Source organism: Kogia breviceps, chromosome 5, assembly GCF_026419965.1.
Source record: "Kogia breviceps isolate mKogBre1 chromosome 5, mKogBre1 haplotype 1, whole genome shotgun sequence".
Lineage (NCBI taxonomy): Eukaryota > Metazoa > Chordata > Mammalia > Artiodactyla > Physeteridae > Kogia > Kogia breviceps.
In genome coordinates this window covers 85253603-85275085 of record NC_081314.1, presented here as the reverse complement: position 1 = coordinate 85275085, position 21483 = coordinate 85253603, and the positions used below count along the sequence as shown (strand labels likewise).

Below are 21483 nucleotides of genomic sequence, written 5' to 3'. Positions count from 1 at the left end.
GATAAATGACACCTGCACTTGGCTGAGAAGGTTCTCTCTGTGGTCTTTTAGAAGACAGGAGGAGAAGGAAAGAGCTTACCCTGGGCAAAGCTGTGAAGCGCCTCTCTCCCTTCTCTCTGTCCATCCTCTCTCATGTGTTCTGGTGCCTTTTTCTTCTGCTGCTAACTAGATTTTCCAGTACCCTCGTGCCTGAGCAAATCCTGTCCCAGACCCACTCCTGCCTTCCCCCTCCAAGGCTTCGGAGCTTCAAAATTCTCTCTCCCTACAAGATTCCATTCTCCCTGTGACTTGATCTCAGCTAGGTTAAGGGAAAGCCTTTCTGCAAGCTAATTCATACTAAAGGGTGAGTGACAGCTAGTCCCCACTCTCTTAATCTTCTCTGCAGATTTTTCCTTAATAACTGAAATTGATCTCAGTTGGCGGAATCCAGTGCAACAGTGGGAGCAGGAAAGAGCTATTGTGGAGGAAGATGGCCCACCTGCTGCTCGTTAAATCTTACCACCTGCCTTCTCTACCACGAAGTAACTAGAAAGACAAAGGGCCTTCAATTGGTCATTACCGTCGGCCCCCTCTCCAGCTAGCTTCCTACAAAATATGACCCTGAACCCAGGTACTCACTATGTCCAGCCCCCAGCAGTTGGGAAGGACACCCCTTTCAGCTGAGACAGACCCGGGCCTGAGGACTTCCCTACAGAGAGTCCAGCCGTTCAGGACTCCTGCACTTCCTGCTACGGGGGTCTTCAGTTTAATCTCAGGGCAGCTCCTGCTCTGCCCAGTTTCTGCTTCCATCCCCTCCACCTTCCCTGGAAGCCCAGCCTTGTCCCTCTTCCATCTGGCTTCTGGGAAAGAAGTGGGGCTCACAGCGAGACCCAAGCCACACTGTTCAGGGTGAGCCCCTCACCAGCCCCACCAGGCCGGGGTAGGGGAAGAAGAGCAGGAGGGCCTGGCTCTGCTTTGCTAGCAGGTTGCTGGGCTTGAGACACACCCAGAAAAAACCATCTCAAGAAATCTCCCAATCCTGCAACAGCCCTGCTTATCAGGTGGGCAAAGAACAGTTAGCACCTAACACCGAAAAAAAAAAAATGGGTCAGGCTGACTCTAGGGTCGGTTTTACCTGATTGCAATACGAGATGAGTCATCACGCTCCTCGGTTGGCTTTTTCCTCCCCAGATGGTTATTCAGGTTCCTGGCAGGCTGTTCACCCTGAACGTTAGGAAGCCCTATGCTCATTTTGGGGGGCCCTATAACTTTTTCCCCACATCAGCTGTAATAAACGGGGACTGCTCCCATTCTAAGCAGCAGACCAGGTAGTTTCTGACTACCCATGTAGGAGAAAAGGAATAGTAACAGTCATGCGAGTTTGAAAATCGCATCTCCTCTAAAGCCCCACCCCCATCCACGTGACTGACAAGCAGGGCTGCGGTTGAGGAACGGGAAACTAAGCTGCTTTCTCTCATTTCTATAGAATCAACAACCTCTTTTGTCCTGTGTCATTTCCCTTTCCTGTTTCACCTCACGCAGGTCCTTATCATCTCCTATTTGTGAGACTGAATCAAAGAAGAAACCCAGAGGAGACTAGTTGTAAGCTATTGAGTTTGCTTTCACATGTGACATTTTTATCACAAGGCTTCAGTGGCCACATCAAATGAGGAGATCCATAAACGTCTTGGGAAAAGGCGCATTGCTGAGAAATGTATAGTTCCCAGACCCTTCTCTAACCCACCCTCCCCCTCACCCCCAATCAACTCCCAAAACACACACACACACATACACACACACCCCTCCTTTGAAAAAGACAAATAACCAAATCCTGGAGTTAAATGGTGCCATCATGCCCTACTTTCTAGTGGCCTCCACCCTGAGTTCCTCTTGAAATAAGAGCAGCCCCTGACATCCAGAAGCTAGCCTGGCACTCACAACTAAGCCATGCTATTCTCCTGCTAGACGTAAACAATTCACAGAATACCAGCCTCAGATAAGGTCACATAAAATGAGACAAAGTGAGGCCACTTCATAATTCTATCCAAACACAAAAGGTCACCGTGCCACCCTCAAAATACCAAACACACCCTGTTTCTTGCTAAAATGAGTGCTACGTGCTCACATTTACAGCTCTATTCTTCCTCTAGTCCCTCCCTGTGGGTAAATCAGAACTGTCTTTGCTTTCTGACAACGTCCAATACAGAACACATCCTGCTGGCTTAGAACCTCCCCAAATGACCCACCCCAAACCCAAACACTCTCATAGGCTTTGTCTGACTTCCTTTTACTGAGACACCTCGAGCTTCCCCATGATGTGTTCTCAAGAGCTTTTGCAATGAGTCAGAATCTGACTCACGTATCAGCGTGTCCCCGGGCATCTTTGGTTGAAGGGGATAGACAATATCCAAACAACTCTGCCCATCCTTATTGCCTTTGTGTATTTGTTGTTTTATTCGATACCATGAAGTTGTTAAGAACATGAGCTTTGGAGTCAAAAACCTGGCTCCAAATCCCAGCTCTGCATGACTTTGGCAAGTCAGCCTCTTGGAACCTGCTTCAGGAAGACAGATCTCACTGGGAGGATTCCGTAAGATATGTAAAGAGTGCATTAGAACAGCCAACAGCTTGTAAGAAATACCAACAGGAAGTTATACCATAAATCTGGTCTGAAGATCTCTGCTTGGCCTGCATTCCCTGGGAACATACCAACTAATTTCATGTTACTTCAATTTACTGCAACAAGGTTAATGACCAAATATACTGGTCCAAATTCACTGGCCCTCAAACAATAGTTGTAATAGCAAAGCTCCTATTCAATAGTGGAAGAATGTACTAGGGTATCAAGGTAAGGCATTTTAATGGATATATCTCAAGTTCTGTACATTATTTCCAGAATCCCAGCTACAAATGAGATCTCTGCCCTTACTGCCTTCACAAAGAAATCTCATAATCTCCTGACAATGTGATATTCTGGGGGGAAACAACAAGACACTGGAGTCAAGAGACTTGGGTTCAAATCTTATCGCCTCCTCTTACCAACTTTGGGAAGTTACTTAACTTGAATCTGTTTTTTCTTTGCAGTTCTACATACACACCTACAGGATTATTGGAAAGTTAAATTTTAAAACGCAAGGAAAATTAAAATACAGAGCAAGCATTCAATTAGTGTGCCTCACCCTTTACCAACTTCTCCACCAAGGCCCCAGATCTCTCTCTCTCTCTCTCTCTCACACACACACACACACACACACACACACACACACACATCGCACACCCTCCTCTGTGAATATCTGACTGGTCTGGCCCTCTCAGCAGGTATAAGACGGTCTTCAGTGGACTTAAACCTAATGAAGGTGGCAAGAGCTTAAACATTTAAAGTACTAAGGAATAGACTTAAAAGATTTTTTTGGAAAGTGATGGGCAAAAAGAACTTATGAAATGTTCCTGAATATGCTCCATTTTGTGGGACATACTAATGGCTTTTGAGAGAGACTATATATGTATAGGACTTGGGGAAAGTGGAGGTTTTTAGTCCAGCAGAAAATGTCCTTCCTCTCTCCCAAAAGTCCATTCACAGAGCAGTTGGGGTCCCAGGAAACCCTCAGGGGCTTGAGTGGAAGTGAGGGGGCAAAGGGCAGAAAAACCAGGGAGTCTGGAAAAATGTTTAGAGATGAGAATGGAATGCACTTTCTTTTTTTTTTTTAATTAATTAATTAATTTATTTTTGGCTGCGTTGGGTTTCTGTGTGCAGGCTTTTCTCTACTTGCAGTGAGCAGGGGCTACTCTTTGTTGCGGTGCACAGGCTTCTCACTGCGGTGGCTTCTCTTGTTGCAGAGCACGGGCTCTAGGCGTGCAGGCTTCAGTAGTTGTGGCATGCAGGCTCTAGACTGCAGGCTCAGTAGTTGTGGTGCACGGGCTTAGTTGCTCCACGGCATGTGGGATCTTCCCAGACCAGGGATCAAACCCATGTCCCCTACATTGGCAAGCGGATTCTTAACCACTGCACCACCAGGGAAGTCCCTAGAATGGAATGCTTTTTCAAGTCCAGAAGATACCAAACTTCTCTAAGAGCTAGGACAGGGATGTAAAGTCAGGAAAACTTCCTTAAAGAATGTGAGAAGCCCCGGGAATTCCCTGGTGGTCCAGTGGTTAGGCCTCGGCGCTTTCACTGCTGGAGCCAGAGTTCAATCCCTGGCTGGGGAACTGAGATCCCACAAGCTGCGTAGTACGGCCAAAAAAAACACAAAAGAATGAGAGAAGCCCAGATGGACGCAATATGGTGTAATGGAACCTCCACTTCCTCTTCTACCCTACTTAACTCTAATCAATAAAGTGTGTATAAAAATGTCATAAACCATAAAGCACTATAAAAAGGAGTGGTACTATAAGTGAGAAAAAGCAATAAAAACTTTTAAAGTAGGACGCTCCTCATGTTAAGTATTTGTGGTGTTCAAACAGACCTGCATCCATATAATCCTCAGCAAGTATAGTAGGCTTATCTACAAAACTCAGAAAGCTTGGCCTCTTTGTGGCAAATGACAGCAAGAGACACACAGGGTGGGAAATTGGGAAAGCTCGGCTCCTCTGAGGCCAAACTGCCCAGCAGAGCAAGCAGGCAGCCATAGGCCTCCTGCCAATCATGGGCTTCGAATCCCGTTGCAGGTACAGTGGCAGAGAGGGAAAATAAAGGTCTTAAAAAACTATCTTCCACCTCAAGAAGTTTCATAGTGAGTCATTTAAATGACTTGTACTTTATCTTGGTTGAAAGAATTACCTGAAGAATATCGATACACATAGGACAGTGGTTTTGAACATTTTAAAAAATGCAGATGCCTTGTTAATAGCTGAAAATACATAGGGAGTTCCCACATGGTACTAATTGTATTTTGTTTCCATTGAATGAGAAATTGTTCTCAGTATGGATCCTCAAATTCCTTGCACACACTATTCTCTTCCTTTACCCTCCCCAGCCATGACCAGGGACCCACAGCCTCCAAATTGGAGGCCCCTGGCATAGGCTGTTGGCAATTACAGTAGTTCAGTCTGCATTAGATTACAATTAAGAAAATTGGGATCGATAACAGATACAAACTACTATACATAAAATAGATAAACAACAAAGATTTACAGTATAACATAGGGAATTATACCCAATATCTTGTAATAACCTACAATGAACATAATCTGCAAAAAGCCCTGACTCACTATGCTGTACACCTGAAATTAAGACAGTATTGTAAATCAACTATACCTCAATTTAAAAATCGGGATGGAAAGCTAGAGGAAGATTCTGCAGAGGAAACAAGAGGGTGGGGGAAAAATAAGAAAACCATTATTATTTCTTTTCTAAATAAAGAAAAAACACAGCATTTACTTGTCCCTACTGGGTTAAAGGTAAACCAGGCCAGCCCTAGGGTAAACCTGTCAAGTCCACAAAATGCACTTTCCTTTCTTCTCCTTCCCCACTTGGGTGGTGACTGCTGTCTTTCTGGAAGCCCTAAATCCTCCTATTCCCTCCTTCTCCCTGTTTGGGAAGGATATTATTTACACTAACTGGCTGGCACGCACTCATGTTGCATTTTAAAAATTAAGTGTCATGTAATAATGATGGATTGAGAAACCCTGGGGCACAGTTGCATAATACATGCTCAAGAACATCCACATCTACATTATTTGTGTCCATTCCCCTAGGCGAACAAAATATTCTTATTTCTGTTCTGAGACAGTATCCATCTCCGATTACCTTCCTAAGATTATCCTCCCACATTTCCTGCCCCTCTCCCAGCAAGCTCAGCAGTACCAAATCAGTGCCATGGCCTGGCCTTCCTTCCAAATCAAAGGCCTCAGGAGCCCTGGCTCCACCCCTTCCTATCCTCTCACAAACCAGGTGTGCCCCTGAGGCAGCCCTGCTGCACCCATTACTGATCACAGTCAAGCACAGGAGGAGGAAGAGAACAAAAACACAATGCAGCCCAGGAGCCGAGACTCAGGCACCTGCCACAGGTGTGGAGCTGTCTCACAAGGAGGCTGTGCACGAAGAACAGGATGGAACAACAGAAGGATGAAGACGGGAGATGGGGGGAAGGCGTAGTCTCATCTGTTTTGTTTTTAAGCAGTAGGATTGCTGACATGAATACATCTGGAAGCTAGAACCGATCAGGACCCTACGGGGCCTTCCTGGAAAAGACCCACCCCCATGTCCTCCCCCATGTCTTGTCTGTAGAGAAACTTTAGCCTCCTAGGCCTTCCCTGAGTTCCAAAGAGTAAATTTAATCAGAGAAGTGAGAAAATGCAGAAAGAAAGGAAAACAGTCAAACAAGACAAAATAATAATAGTTTAGCCATTAGACCAAGTCAAGGACCTTTAGTTCCTTCTCAAGGGCTAGAAATAATATTCTGAGCCATATCCTTTGAGCTGTTTGGCAGATACTGAAACCCCCATCAGGTGGAAGAAGTTAACTGTATGCTGCCCACAAGCAAGTAGACCCCAGACCAGTTGGAACCAGAAGGTTGATGATGTTGACTCCCAATTACATCACCACCAGCCAATCAGAAGACTGTCCATGAGCTGATCACACATCCCACAACCCCTCCTTCACCCTGTCTTTTAAAACCTTTCCCTGAAAGCCTTCAGGGAGTTTGGGCTTTTAAGCACTAGCTGCCTGGACTCCTTGCTTGGCGCCTGCAGTAAACGCTGCACTTTCCTTCACCACAACCCAGTGTCAGTAGTTTGGCTTCGCTGCATGTGGGCAAGTGGAGCCAAGTTTGGTTTGGTAACAAAACAACAGTAAAAAACAAGATTGAACACCCAAAGCTTTTTCATATTTTACTACAGAGGTACTTCTGATGTATTATTAGTTAATATGTAATTTGTAAACTGCTACTTCATATCCTACACGTAAAAAATCATTTTACAAAAATGTTCTAAAAACTAGTAGATAAAATGTTACAGGAAGGCGTATCTGGGCAGGTGACACCTGCCGCAGGGCAGCAGCCATAGCAACAGTACAACCACCGCAGCTGCTCTCCGCCTGATGCGGTCCTTCTGCCACCTCTTTGGTCCCAAGTTGGCGGCATCTTCATTCTTCACCTTTCTCCCCTCTTCTTTGGCCTTCTTCTCACCTGGGACCTGCCTCTTCCCAGATGACCATGCAGGATAAATGAGTAACAGAAATATATCTTCAACCCTTTCTTGCCTGGACAAGAACAATTCTGGTTCTCTGGGACATTCAGCAATCTTATCTCCTGTGGCATTTTTTATCCCAGAAAATATGTGTCACTTCAAACTTAAATAAATCTCCTTCAATCCGAGTTCTCAAATAGCCTTCATGGTATCTTCTGAGTGGTCCTTTTATACTTAGTCCTTCAAGTATCTACATTACAATATTTAACCCTCATGATCAAAACAGTTGTTTTACATTCCATATCACCAGGAGTTCTGCTAAGAAACTACGAAAGAGGGAGAATCAGCTCAATAATTGGCTACAACAAGTTCTTAATGTGTGCTACTAGGGGAAGTCTCTAGGCCAAAATTATTGCAATCAAATATTCAGTTCCTCCAAATGTCACCAGAAGAGCCAGGGTCATGGGCCAGACCAGAAATCCACTGTGATGTTGACATATAAAGGATTGTAATCCACAGAGAGTAATTTATAATCACAACTGCTCAACCCATCTTTTCTCCAGACACGTGACACCTGATGTAAGAGCTTCATCCTAAAGATAAAGAACAAATGTGAAAGATAAGAATTTAACATCTATTTCCACTGCTTTTTGCCTTGTCACAAAGTTTGGCAAACGCATCCTTGTAAATTATTGCACTTGTTGGGTTTCCTACTGCAAAAGAAGTTTATTTTCCCCATCTAAGGTAACAGACACTAAAGATAGCCATGTGTTCACATGGCAAACCCTATGGAAGACCCTGAGGACCAATGATCAGAAGAGTCCTTCACACAGTGAGCCCCCAGTCTACAGGACAGAAGGATGTACAATGATACATCTCATCCACTGCTGACAGGTCCTTGGATAAGCTTCAGGGGATCTATGAATCCTCCAATGTTGCTGGGAGAACTTTGTGTCTGCAGGCAGGGCAGGGACTCATAGGAACCTCAAACAAAGTTAAACTGTATGCAGAGGAGGCTGAATGAAGTGGCACCTAACTTCATGAGGGACTGTGAGGGCCACAGAGAAGGTAAATTTGACCAAGGTTTGAAAGAGAAGAAGTTCACAGCAGAGAAGATTAGGGAAAGGACACCCAGGAAAAGAGACCAGACTCTTCCGCACCCTCCACCCTGTGCAAGACACAGAGACATGTCAAAGAGCAGGATGTGTCTGAAGAAGAGGAAGTAATTGTGTGGCTGGAGCCCGAGGATGCAGGGAGAGGGGTGGTGTTGAACTGAATTGGTCTCTAGGAGCTGAGCAGTGAAAAGCATGCATTTCGGTTACAGTAACGTGGATGGAGACTAGAAGCATAAAGTTGAGCTAGATAAAGTCAGAGAACAATAATACAGCAGGATTTCATTTATATAAAATTGAAAAACATGCAAAACTAAACAATCTTTTGTATATGGATACAAACACATGGGAAAATAAGAAAACCAAGAAACAGCAAAAATAATTTTAATTATCATCAAAATTCAGGAAAGTATTTCCTCTTGGGGTGGGGGGAAGATATGGGATAAGGAAGGGCCACACAGGGAAAGGGCTTAAATTGGCTAGAGGACACGACCAGTGGTCATGGTATCAAGAATTTTCATATTCTTCATACAGTTGATAAATATTATTTTGTATCTATTCATTAATTATTATTATTTTAATTCAGAGAGAAAAATGCACACCTATGGGCAAAGGCTCAAAAGACACATGGAAAATAGAAATAGCTGTTTTGTTAAAGTGGTAAGTTCTAACAAAAGGGCTAAAAGTCTTTTAATATTGTTTTAAAATATAGACTCTAGCAAAAAGGCTAAAGGCCCTTTAATACAGTTTCAAACATTAGGAAAAAAAAAAAAACTAAAACACCAGAACAAAGAAATGTAGATTTTTTCAGACATAGCCCCCAAAAGAATTGGTTTATCTGCCAGGATTCCTTGGTGAAAGGGTTAATTCCTGGGGCAGGAGCACAGGATGAGCCTAGAACAGCTCATCACACCGGAGCAAAGGGAAAAAAGCTCATAAAACGACTGCAGGTATGTCGAAGGATTCGGGAGCCCGCTGGAAAAAGATAACATTTGCCAAAGACAATCTGAGCATCGAAAAGAATATTAACTACATCCAGAAGGTTGTAGGAAGCATCAACTCATCATTTTGAAATAAAAAATCAACGCTGATTCTTTCCCTTTATCCTGCCTTTTCTATAAGAACCATACCCCAGGGTACTCAGACAGCTGAAGAAGGCACATCATTCTTTGCAGAAAAATCTATCTAATAAATGCAGAAGGATTGACAGAACATCATAATTTTGCAATCCTTAATTGAATAATAAATTTAGGCAATGATCACCAATGGCTGCTAAATAATTAGGTGAAGACTAATGGGGACCCTCACAGTGACTGAATGAGGCCAACAACACGTGAACCTACAGATCAATCCTGACATCACCAAAACATGACCAGACATCATGTCCACTTGTTGCGATACAAAAGGAGATACATGGCACTACAGAGGAAGCGTTCTTGCCCCAAAATAGTACCGGAATCTGTTTAAGCCTCCAGATCAAAGACCTAGCTTATAAGGAAATGCAGAGGCACAAATTAAGTTATAGCACAGGGATGTGACTGGCAAAACCCACAATGTAGGAAATTCGATCAGACAAATGACGTGGTTTGTTCAACAAATAAATTACAAGGGAAAAAAAAAAGGAGGGAAGGGGGAACCTACAGATTAAAAGTGATTTCAGAGAAATTATTCAAATGCAATGTGTGGACCTTGTCTACAATCCTGATCTGAATAAACCAACTGTTTAAAAAAAATTATTAAAGCATTTATGAGATAATCGGGGAAATCTGAACATTGGACATCTGATGACAATAAGGAAGTATTGATAATTTTATTTTAGGTATGATAATAGTATTGCAGCTTTTTCTTTAATTAGGAAGTTGAATATTTTATTAGTAAACTGTTTCTTATTTTCCTGTAAGGCTGTTGCTTCATCATATAAAAACAGCACCAGTAAACACAGTATATTGCAAAATTAAGAGAGTAATGTTCGTCATTGGACACTATACAACTAACAAACTTTTTTCCACTGCCATTTATTTCCAGGGGGAAGTTAATTGAGTATTTTGACCCAAATCCAGGGATGGCTGTAAGCAAGTTACAATATTATATAAGGTTAAAATAACAATGTTATCCTTGAATTACATAATTTTCATAACTAGTTTTACCACAGATAATTTCAGGAATTCTGAATATTATAGCTGGAGACTAGCCTAAAAATCATAGGGTGTTGTGAAAAAGATGCATAGTGTTTATATGAAGTCATTAGGAAGTTAAGGGATATTTTCTTCAGGCAACATCATTGCAAGTAGTTTCTTTTGCTAAAAGTTGCTTTTAAAAACTCTATCCACCACTAATTTAAGACAACTATGTTAGATTAAGTTGTTTCAAACTAGTTTATTTATGGGTTCCATTTTCACTCCTCAATAGATTTTATGTATTTCTCATATGCTTCTTCACTCATTAGTTCATCTAGTTCTGAAGGGTTACTGAGTGTCATCTTGAGCAGCTAACCCATCTTCATAACAAGATTTGTTGACAATTCCTGGATTTTCTGCTAGAGCTTCAGTAGTTTTAGTTACTTCTCCTGAGAGAGGAGAACAGAGTTCACTAGCAGCTTTCCCACTTTCCAAAGCAACAAATTCCTCTTGTTTGTTCAATTTTGTCCCAACTTCAGGCAGACTACAGTAAACAACATCTCCCAAAGCTTCCTGTGCAAAATTGCTGACTCCCACTGTTCCAACACCATTTTCTGTTGTTACCCATTCACATTTGTCTGTGAATTTACGACCTGACAGCAGAGCGGGTCCGGTGCGCAGCGCCCGGACGGCACCCGCCCGCAGTCCCCAGGGCCGTGGCGGGCAGGGCGCGCTGGGCGCAGAGATGGCCCGCACGCTCCGCGCCGCTCACAGCATTGTGTTCGCAGGGGTGCAGCGGGTCTCCGCGCAGCACCTCTGCAGTTCTTTTTTTAAGACTTCTTTTAAGGATACTATTGAAATATTTACACAGGAAATGCTGTGATATCTCATTTGCTTCTAAAGAATCCAGTGGGGGAGGAGAAGAAAATGGGAGAAAGAAAGAAGCCATGAGTTGTTAACTGTTGAAACTGGGAATGTGGTAGGTGTACATGCGAATTCAATAGACTGTTCCCTCTGCTTTTGGGTCTATCTGAAAATTACCTCAATAAAAAGCTATGAACAACATAAACTGGCTTATCTGATCAAATCTGGCATAGGACTACTGACAGAAGTGACTATGCAGGTAGCCTGCCAGGCACGTGGATCCAGGACTTACCGTTCTATATTCACCTCATTGCCTTGGTCTCTCTTGTGGAAGATCATAGTATATTTACCCACTTCAGGCAGTGGCCGGGTTATTTTCATTCTATGGAGCTCAACCCTGGAAAAATAACAGAGGTGTTTAAAAAAAAATTGTATCCCAATTATCTACCACTAGGCAACTAAAAAAGAATCATTTGCAAAAATTTACATATATGTGCACATACACATATATTGATTATTTAGGTATTAAAAAAACCCAGAATTTTCTTATGTTGGGCCTCAGGCAGTAAGTCCACAGAAGAATCACCTTTAACATTTACTACTGAGGTACAAAGAAGTGTCAATTTACGCTTTGTCATTTTCCAGAAACAACTAAGAAAATACATCTTTAAAAAATCCAGTCTTGGGGCTTCCCTGGTGGCGCAGTGGTTGAGAGTCCGCCTGCCGATGCAGGGGACACGGGTTCGTGCCCCGGTCCGGGAAGATCCCACATGCCGTGAAGCGGCTGGGCCCGTGAGCCATGGCGCCTGAGCCTGCGCGTCCGGAGCCTGTGCTCCGCAACGGGAGAGGCCACAACAGTGAGAGGCCTGCGTACCACAAGGAAAAAAAAAAAAAAAAAAATCAAATCTCTTAGGATCCCTAATTTATTTAGTGTTTCCTTCTTTTAACAGGGAAAGTAATGACTGTTAAATGTCACAAACCTAGGTTCAAATCTAGACTTTGTTATTTACAACCTTGGTAAGTCAATTCATTATTCCAGGCCTGGGTTTCCCGAACGGTAAAATGGCAATGGTGTTACAGAGTTGATCTGACAGGCTCAAATGAGACCGTCCACATGGAACATTCTTTGCAAACTGTAATGTACTATATAAGCATAAAGAGGGTGGTGCCTGTTGCACAGGTGAGTAAAAAAGTATTTAGTAAAGAAATTTCAGCAAATGTTTATGCTCAAATCAGTTGGTTTATCCATAGCGTTAGTCAAGAACCACTCTGGAGGCCATGATGTTCTTATCAAATGAGAGCAAAACCTGGGGCTCCCCTTTACCTTGAAACCAAGGAGCAACAGGAAAAAAGAGAGTGAAGATACCTCTTCAGTGTAAAATTCTACTAACCGTCCCATCTGGGCAATGAAATGGATTTGGGGAACATGATGGATACAGTTGACTCTGAGCCCTTGCTATTCCTGCCCTGAAGTCTAGCAGGTACCCTCTGTCCACTTCATAAGCCACGGCCACACAGGCTGCTGATGGGTTGGGCCATGAAGTGCTACTGCCCATCACGACGGCCATTCCTATGCAGCCTTTGGTCAGGGAGATCCATTGCCCCCTGCCAGAAACATTCCAGACTCTCAGCCTACACCTGGGAATGAGACCAGCATGGAGCCGGCTTCTTCATGCTGAAGCAATGGAAAAGCAATGGTAAACATCTGGCAGCCACACGTCTATTAATTCAGAACGCCAGCTGAGAAATTTTCTTTCTAAGAGGCAACAACAAGAGGAAAGGGGGTCTCCTAATAGAAAGACCTTGTTGTTACAATTCTGAAGATACTGGCCCCAGGCTCTTGAATAATTACTTATCTCTGGGAGTTAGGGATACCCATAACTATCTAGCCATGAAACCCAAGTTCAGGGAAGGGGGCTGAGAGGGGAGACCAGGCATATCCCCTTTAAATCCCCCAGAGCAGAAAAGAGTCCAAGAGAATCTGAGGGTCATGCCAGCAGCTCTGAGTCAGGCCAGGGAGTCAGGCCAGCAGCTGCTCCCACGGAGTGTGGGGCTGGCTCGTGTATAAGGAGAGGACATCTTGGCCTGCTTCGGGGCGTGCAACTCCTCACAGGCTGCTGGCACTCCCTGCGCTGCACGCTGGGAACTACCAGGGTCGCCTGGGGTCTGAGAGAAAGCAGAGGCTTAGAACAGGCCTCTGGCCACTTTCCTCAGGTGGCAGTTTTGCAAACGCTCTGGTCTGGGACTTACCATTCACGGGTGAGACTCTATCTCAGTAGGTAATACCTGCTGACAAGTCCACGGAGACCTCCACCAACACTCCCGGACCCCGGACACCCATTAGCTAGGACTAGACCACCCTCCATCATTTCTGAACTGCCAGTGGCCAAGAGCGATTTGGGTCACCTTGCTCAACCCCCACCCCCTGCCACCCTTCAAGCCCAAGTCAGAGCCTCATGACCTGCTGGCCTGGCATCCACAGGAACCATACACAACCACTGCTAGCACAGCCCCGTGAAGGGGACCTGTCTCTGTTGTTCACCTGAGTCTGAGGTCATCGTCTTCGCCTCCCCATCCCCAGTAGTTGTTAGAGAATCCATTCACCTTGAAAAACTGCTCTCGGCTTAGGGCAGTAACACCCCCAAAATACCCACTGTAACGTAACCTGGAGAGAAAGAGAGGAGAGAAATGGTAAGAATGTTAGTGCAAAGTCCTTTTGTTCTCCAAAGATGCTTCAGAAGTCTCGGACTGCAGGGCGGGCATTCTAGGAACACTTCGAAGACCATGCACTTTCACCCATCCACTCCTGCTTGACATCCACCTCCCCACGTTCTTGGCCTTCCTTGTCTGGCCTTCTGTCCTCTGTCTAGACAAGCTCTCACATCTGCTCACTAAGCAAGGTGCCACCCACCTTTTATTGTTAGTGTTTGTGTGCAGAGGTCTACAGAGGTACCTGTAAATGTGCACTATAACATCAGATCTGGATGACAGATTTCACCTCATGTGCCAATCCCGTGAATAGTTGTGGCTGCCAAGGGCTCTGGGTTAAGAGCATTCTGAGGCTGCATCCAGGTTCGGCATGAACAAGTGGCTTTTTTACTTTTACTTTTTTTTAGGGAGTGGGGTGGAGAGCAGGAGAAAACTCCTGTACACACTTTTTATGCAGACCTCCACTTATATGCATACAAATCTCCGTCTCAGAGTCTGTTTCCTGGAGAACCCAACATACTTTAATAACCCTGAGGTTTCCAGCTTGGGCAACTAGATAGATGACAGTGCCTCTCACAAAAACAGCGTATACAAACTGATAATTAGGTTTTGAGAAGAAGACAAATTACGGTTTGGATAAACTGAATATGAGGTACCCTTGGGGCTTTTGCCAGTGGGAAAAAGGATACAAGGTCCAAGTACAATACAGAGGAGTGGCTACAGAGATAGCTTTGGAAATAAGCTGTCAAGAGGTGGTACCTGAAGGCACAAGGGTAGGGAAAGCTGCCCGAAGACAATGTAGTAAGTGAAAAGAGGAGAGTAAAAAGGGTGGAGCTGTGGGTATACCAACAAGGAAAAGGGGAAAGAAAAGAGGTCAAGAAGTCCTGGTCAGAGAGCACTTCCCACTCATTTAGGACTCATGGATTATTGGTAGACAAATTAGCAAATATGAGAAATAAAGATGTCCCTTGAATAGAACACTGTAACAATTCAGAAATGCAAATGAAGGCAGCTTAATAACTTGGATGTTACTGAATAAGAGGATGTAAATATACATGGAGCATTTCTAACTTTAATTAATGTCAGTTCAAAGTATTCCAGGACCAGTAAAATATGTCTGCTTTTCTAGATAATACGAAAAACCAAAAGGAAAGATCAATAATCATGTAAACACTTGCCACCTAATAGGTGGAGCCCCAAAAGTTAATGTGTAACTCAGCTGTTTGTTTCTATGTTCTGAGTACAGATGGGGAGGACCCTGCTTAACCCACAATGGAAACAGATTTACTTATATACCCCCAACCTAAAATTCTGGAAAATAACAACCTAAAACAAACAAAAAGAACAAAGTGCTCAGAAGGCAGCTATTACTGACCAAGACATTGACTACAGTGACTTGTTGCCATGGTTACTGGACTCTGGCTGGGAAGGGGTTCCTAAACTACCTGAAAACTAGCAGCTTTATCAGAACACTGAGTGGAACCACTGCCCAGGCATAACCTGCCACGCACCAAAAAGGGGTCACCAGGAGGGAACCAGCACTGATGACTTGGCAGTGACCTATTAAGTAACGACTATCCACTGTGTGCAAAGCAGCTGGCTCAACGCTAGAAAAAGTGGGCCCTGCCCTCACACACAGTTGATAGCCCAACAAGAGTGGTGAACATTATCAGGGTTCTGAGGAAGGAGATGCCACACGTCAGGGCAGGTGGGCCTGGGAGGATTCAGACAGGTACAAAACTGGGGGAACTCCTGGTGATCAGAACTCCGTGACGAAAGGCAGAGAGGGAGAAAAGCGCAGGCTGTCTGAGGAGCACCAAGAGACCAGTTAGCTGCAGTGGGAGGTGCAGGAGGAGACCAGTTGGAAAGAAAGGTTAAAGAAGTATCAGTTTCTCAGTTGCCTCTTAGGTGCCAACTATCTACATGTTTATTGACCTTTCCTTCTGGTTTTTCTTCTTATCTAAAAAAGCATAAACAGCTGATTGGCCCTGAAACAGTTTTACTTGTTTTTAAAGGACTGTAAGGCCCAAGGGTGGGGAAAAATGGAGTCATCAAATAACAGTAAAGTCCTTGTAGAAAGCAGGCAGGTACCAAAGGAATTCTTGGCAATAAAATTTCCCACAGGCTAGTACAGACCTTTATCACTGTCCCATAATCACTGGGATAAACAAGATTTATTTCTGTCTTCATCAGAGTCTGAGACAGTTGAGACAAGTTACTTTAGCTTCTCCCCTCTGCATGTGTGTAAAGTGAAAACACTTCTTGCGCTTCCCTTCATACTCATGGGGCAGCTGTGACAATGAATAGTGTGCTGATTTAAGCTCTGTGGAGCAGGGACACACAGTTACCAGCAGAGGGCAGACACTTAGCCACCTGCAACTGGACCTGCCAGCAACTAGAGGGATTTTGCCCAAAGGAGGAAAGGCAATAACTAAGGAGGAGGAAGACAACTCCTACATTACCTATGCAAACCTCCCCCAAAGCACAGAAGATGAGGCAGTTTACACGATACATACAATAAAGTAGAAAAACATAAATGACAAACCAGGACAAGAGGAAAACTTCAATCAGATAGAAGATTAGAATAGGAAATATATTAGAACTCTGATCTGCAAATAACATTCTTTTCAGCTTCTAAAAGAACATCATGGATTTGACTCTGAGCTTCTTGCATCCAGATCAAAAGAGGAGACACATTTAACCATCTGGTTTACATTAGGAAACCTGTCAGTTACTCAAGGAAGACAAAGGCTTCCTGAGTTCTAGTTATAAAAGAAATGTCTCGCCAATTACAATAGCAAGTTAAAAACAACAACATTCATACAGGGGCTGTTTTTAGAGTGAGTGGCATCTGATAAAACTCAGGATCATCACACCAAAGTTTTACTCAAGATCAGTTCCCAGCAGGAATGCCCAAGAACTCATTTTCTTATGGTCCAGCTTAATTAATGCAAAGATAAAATCTAGAATCCCAACAAAAGGCCTGTCCTTGATACAATCCTGTGTATCCATACTCCAAAAACAAACAAATGAGAAAACAATCCTGTGTGATTGTAATTTCTCACCACAGATGTCTAGAAAGACTGGGCAATAGGAAGTTATCACCCATGTCAAGGGTCTGAAGTACAGGTATTCTGTGTCATAGAGAGTGACACCTTAATACCAATGAGGGAGCAGATGGCTAACACGCTTCTGAAAATACCAAGGTACCCGGCCATGATATGCTGCTTTCTTCAGTGCAGAGGTGGCTCACAGACCAGAAAGCAAAACCTCCAGATAATGATCAAGTTCCCCAAAAGAAAAAGTCCTGGGATTCTCTTCCAGACCCTTCTCCTGCCCTCTGGCCCCACTGCCCCTGGAGCATGGAGGCAGGAGTGCGCATCTGCCCCTCATCTTCTCCTCTCCTGCCTTGCTCCATCCCATACGCTAAAGGCCAGCTGAACTGACCTTTCTCCTGTCATTCCTGGGTGTAACCATGTGTCAGCAGCACTCTAATGCCTTCCACAGGCACTCCAAACTCCTTACCAGACTGAACAACGCCTGCCTAATCTGGCCCCTGCCTACCCTCATCTCTAGTGTCTCCTCCCTCCACCATCCCAGACATTCATTCTCCAGCACTAATGAACTACCCGCCTTTCCTCAAAACCTGTGCCAGGTTCTCTCTTGCTTCCACATCTTGGAACTCTGCTGGGAAGCTCCCACTGATTCCACAAGATGAAGATGCCACATTACCTGGACAACAGCTTTAAGCCCTTCCCTAGGTGTTTCTTAAAGAGTGTGCTCTCACCCACTGTGGCTTATTCTAGGTATTTGTTTATATCCCACACTTTACACAGGGACTAGATTTAAAGTCTGTACCTAAGGCAAAGATCGCCTGCAGTAAGTGTTACTCTTGGAAATCTCTTAAACAGTCCAAAGTGAGAAACCTACACAATAAGAGCAACATGGAAACCAAGAGCAAGGGAGGCATCAAGAGATTCGTGGTTTGCAAAAACTTCTTTAGCACTATTCTGTACCCAGTTTTGTACAGATCACTGGGATCTCTGCTTAAGGCAGCACTAACCAACAAAACCTTGTTGTCATCTTCAACTTCTCCCTCTCTCCCAGCTCTCACTTCCTCCCAGGAACCAAGGGCTGCTGAGCCAACCTCCCAAAAGACTCCTAACTGATGTTACAGCTCTCCCCTCCATCCTCACCCTCGCTCTCCAATCTGGGCTCTCTTCCATGGATGGATCCAACCTGGGATCTTTGAGAGCCTCGGTAGTTGAGGTGTGGTTCACAGATCAAACCTTGCTGCCAAAATATCACCTGGGAGCTGGTTAGATACACAGAATCTCACAACAGAATCTGCATTTTAACAGAATCCCCAGATGACTCATATGCACATTTGAACTCCAGACTCACTGGCTGAAAACGCAAATCTGATCCTGTCATCCCAGTTGACATGCGATTATAGGGACCAACAAATTATAGCCTGCGGGCCTCATCGGCTTACCACCTGTTTTTGTATGGTTTGTGAAGTAAGGATGGTTTTTACTTTTCTAAATGACTGAGAAAAAATAAAAAGAAGAATATTTCACACACACACACACACACACACACACACACACACACACACACACACACACACACAAAGAGATTCATGGTTTGCATCTCATGCTCACTTCCCAGAGTAGACACTGGTGGAAGCTCCCATTTTATCTTATAGTGTTATAGTTCTCTCTCTCCCTCGGCCTCACCCCCACCCCAAACTCTCCCCCTCATTAGCACGTGCTCCTAGTTGAATCTGCAGAAGTGAAGTGCAAAGCTGACACAGCTCCACTGCAGCTGCCTGTCTCCTCACAGCAGTACACACCAGGGAGTGCTGTCAGGATGGGCACTCAGCCTCATTCAGATCGGTCTCAGGGCCCCTAGTGCAGAAGCACCCCACATGTGAGCACACACGAAGGGCAGGGCTTGGTGGAGGCTGAAAGGTAAGTGTGCACACATATAAGTGAACATATAGTTTCCCTTGTGGAGAACTTTCTTGGTCACTATTTCCCCTCAGTTGTTCTCAAATAGGAACTGGTACAAAATAAGGCTGAAAAGCAGCTATGCCTCTGTGTGTGTGTGTGTGTGTGTGTGTGTGTGTGGTGGAGGGTGGGATGGGGCGGGGGGGGGCATGAAAACAGAAATGACAGTGCCTGGCTCTTCCCACAGTGACTTTGAGAGAAGGGAACTTGTCCTGGGTGTCCTGGCTCCTGAGCAGACCACTTGATGGACATTCCCCTTTCCAGTCTCCCTCCAGACTCAGTCTGGAAAGAGACATCACAGTCTCACAAAGAAGGCCTAAAAGCTGATCTGCAGGCACACTCTTGTTGCCTCTTAGAGGCAGAAGGCAGGGCGAGATAGATAAGTTACTTGAGTTCTACTCAGCGTGGGAGCCCTTGCAAAAGTTCCACCAGGCAGGCCCTGCAGGCGAGGCTGGCCGCCATTTGCAAAGCTTGGACTATTTTCCCTCCCCTCTTCTCTCCCTTTTAATCTTTGTGATCCTCTGCCAAGGCTGCTGGTGGATTTTTTTCCTAATAGGAAAAAAAACCGAATTTCTCTAATTCCTGTTTTGAACTTTAAGTGATATATCATGGACCATTTTTCCTATTTCTCATTTTCTGCAGACACCCTGGACACAGTGTCTGCACAGCCTTGATGATAACAGGCCAGGCTTCTGACCTAAGGCAGCTGTGAGCAGAGCCGCCTTACCTGTACCCAGTGCTGTTCCTGCCAACCACCAGATGCCTGGGCTGATCCTCACACTTGTAAAGGTTCAAATCGTTCTCGGGCACCAGGTCCACATCATGGAATATGAAGCAGTCCCAAATTTCATCCTTGAGAGCTTCTAGATAGCCCACATTCAGGAGTTTGGCGCGATTAAACTTTTTACTTCCAGCCTATAGATATGGAAATTAAAACATGAAAAACTCCTGAGACAAGATTTCACACTGTTCCCCTGTTAAGTTCACATGCAGGAGCTGGTATTATTCTTGCTAGTGCACAAGAGTACACATATGACATGAAAATCTGACACAGTAGATGCAATAACAATAACAGGTCCTTTGTGTTTTTCTTTATGCTTCATACATACTTGTATTCCATAACTAAAAACACCTTGAAATGAAGAGTTGTTGTTTAATAGGTTTGGAGTTTCAGTTTTGCAAGATGAAAGATTAGTTGAGATTATCTGCACAATAATGTGAACAAACTTAACCTTACTGAACTCTACAATAAAAATGGTTAAGATGGTAAATTTTGTTATGTGTATTTTACAACAATTTTAAAAAAACATAGTTTTAAAATACTAATAAAGATAACTCTAAAAAAATTTTAAACATACCTTTATTTATTCCATGTAAAACCACAAAACCTTTCTTACATACCAGTCATGCCAAGTAGAATCACTGCTTCACTGTTCAGCTCTTAGCTAATCCCAATCTTACCCCATGTAACAAATTTACTCTAAGCTCCCCCCAAAATATAGCTTGCCAGAAAGGATCAAGAAATCCTGACCTATAAACAGAGAAGGTTACTGCTCATATACCTAAGCTACTTTAAAGTCTCATGGAATCACTGTAAGAGAACCCGGATTTAACACTTCATGGCAGACACTAATCCTCATAGTGGCCTTACAGAGAAGATTCGTTACTGGATAAGGAAAGAAGACAAATAAACCAGTAATATAATCAAAGCTATAGTATGAAACATTTTTTTACAGTAGTAATTTTTTCATGGCTATTTGGATCAAATTCCTTAAGAATAAATTCCAGTTCAATAAACAGTTTATCGTAACAAAAGTGTAGGCAGTTCTCAAAACTCATCACAGTACTTTCCTGAAAAGAATTAACATAAAGCAGACATATTTTTCTATTCATAAAAATATATACTGGGGGTTGCTATCCTGAGTAAGAACTTTGAATGACTAACAATGTTAAAAACAAAAATAATGATGAACCAATATAACAGTTAAATTTTGTTTCAAATCCTCACAAAATGGGGATAGATGTAATATATATACACACATTGATTTTTAAGACCCCCCAGTTTATTATAAAGTATACATTGCAGAACAGCATCCTCTGATCTGTCAAAAGTTTTCCTAAAACAAATATTACCAGTTATAAGCAATATTAGGCATATAGTTAATGATTTTCCTTGCATTCGGAACATTTGTAAGGATTTGAGGGGGAATTATTTGGATGGCCCCAGACAATTTTGAAAAGATAAGCATGTATAGTTGTTGATGTCTTATTTTTCTTTCAATAAATGTTAATACCAGATAGAGGTACCTTAAATCACCCACTCCACTGAGAGCTAAACTCTTCAAAGCAGGCTACACTAATACTTACCGTGTTCCTACTAAATCATGCTTTTGGAAGCCAAAAAAGTGAATCATAAAAGTGAAAACTACAGGCTTCCCTGGTGATGCAGTGGTTAAGAATCCGCCTGCCAATGCAGGGGACATGGGTTCGATCCCTGGTCCGGGAAGATCCCACATGCCGCGGAGCAACTAAGCCCATGCACCACAACTCCTGAGCCTATGCTCT

At 43.7% G+C, this 21483-nt stretch overlaps 1 protein-coding gene and 1 pseudogene across 6 annotated transcripts in view; both read right to left on the bottom strand.

The window, feature by feature from the left end:
- The window catches only part of B4GALT4 (beta-1,4-galactosyltransferase 4), a 40190-nt gene that overhangs the window by 3693 nt on the left and 15014 nt on the right, over positions 1–21483 (bottom strand). Inside the window, exons 4-8 of one of the 6 annotated variants that reach the window (XM_067034547.1) lie at positions 19646–19833; positions 13740–13862; positions 11490–11594; positions 5234–5272; positions 3709–4200 (exon numbers count right to left, since the gene is read on the bottom strand). In XM_067034547.1, coding sequence (XP_066890648.1) covers positions 5260–5272; positions 11490–11594; positions 13740–13862; positions 19646–19833 — 429 coding nt within the window. In that variant the 3' untranslated portion in view covers positions 3709–4200; positions 5234–5259. Of the gene's footprint in view, positions 1–3708; positions 4201–5233; positions 5273–6794; positions 7698–11489; positions 11595–13739; positions 13863–19645; positions 19834–21483 lie in introns of those variants that run through there. The other 5 variants (XM_067034549.1, XM_067034550.1, XM_067034551.1 and 2 more) reach the window with 5 other exon arrangements.
- LOC131757368 (glycine cleavage system H protein, mitochondrial-like) lies at positions 10606–11224 on the bottom strand (annotated as a pseudogene).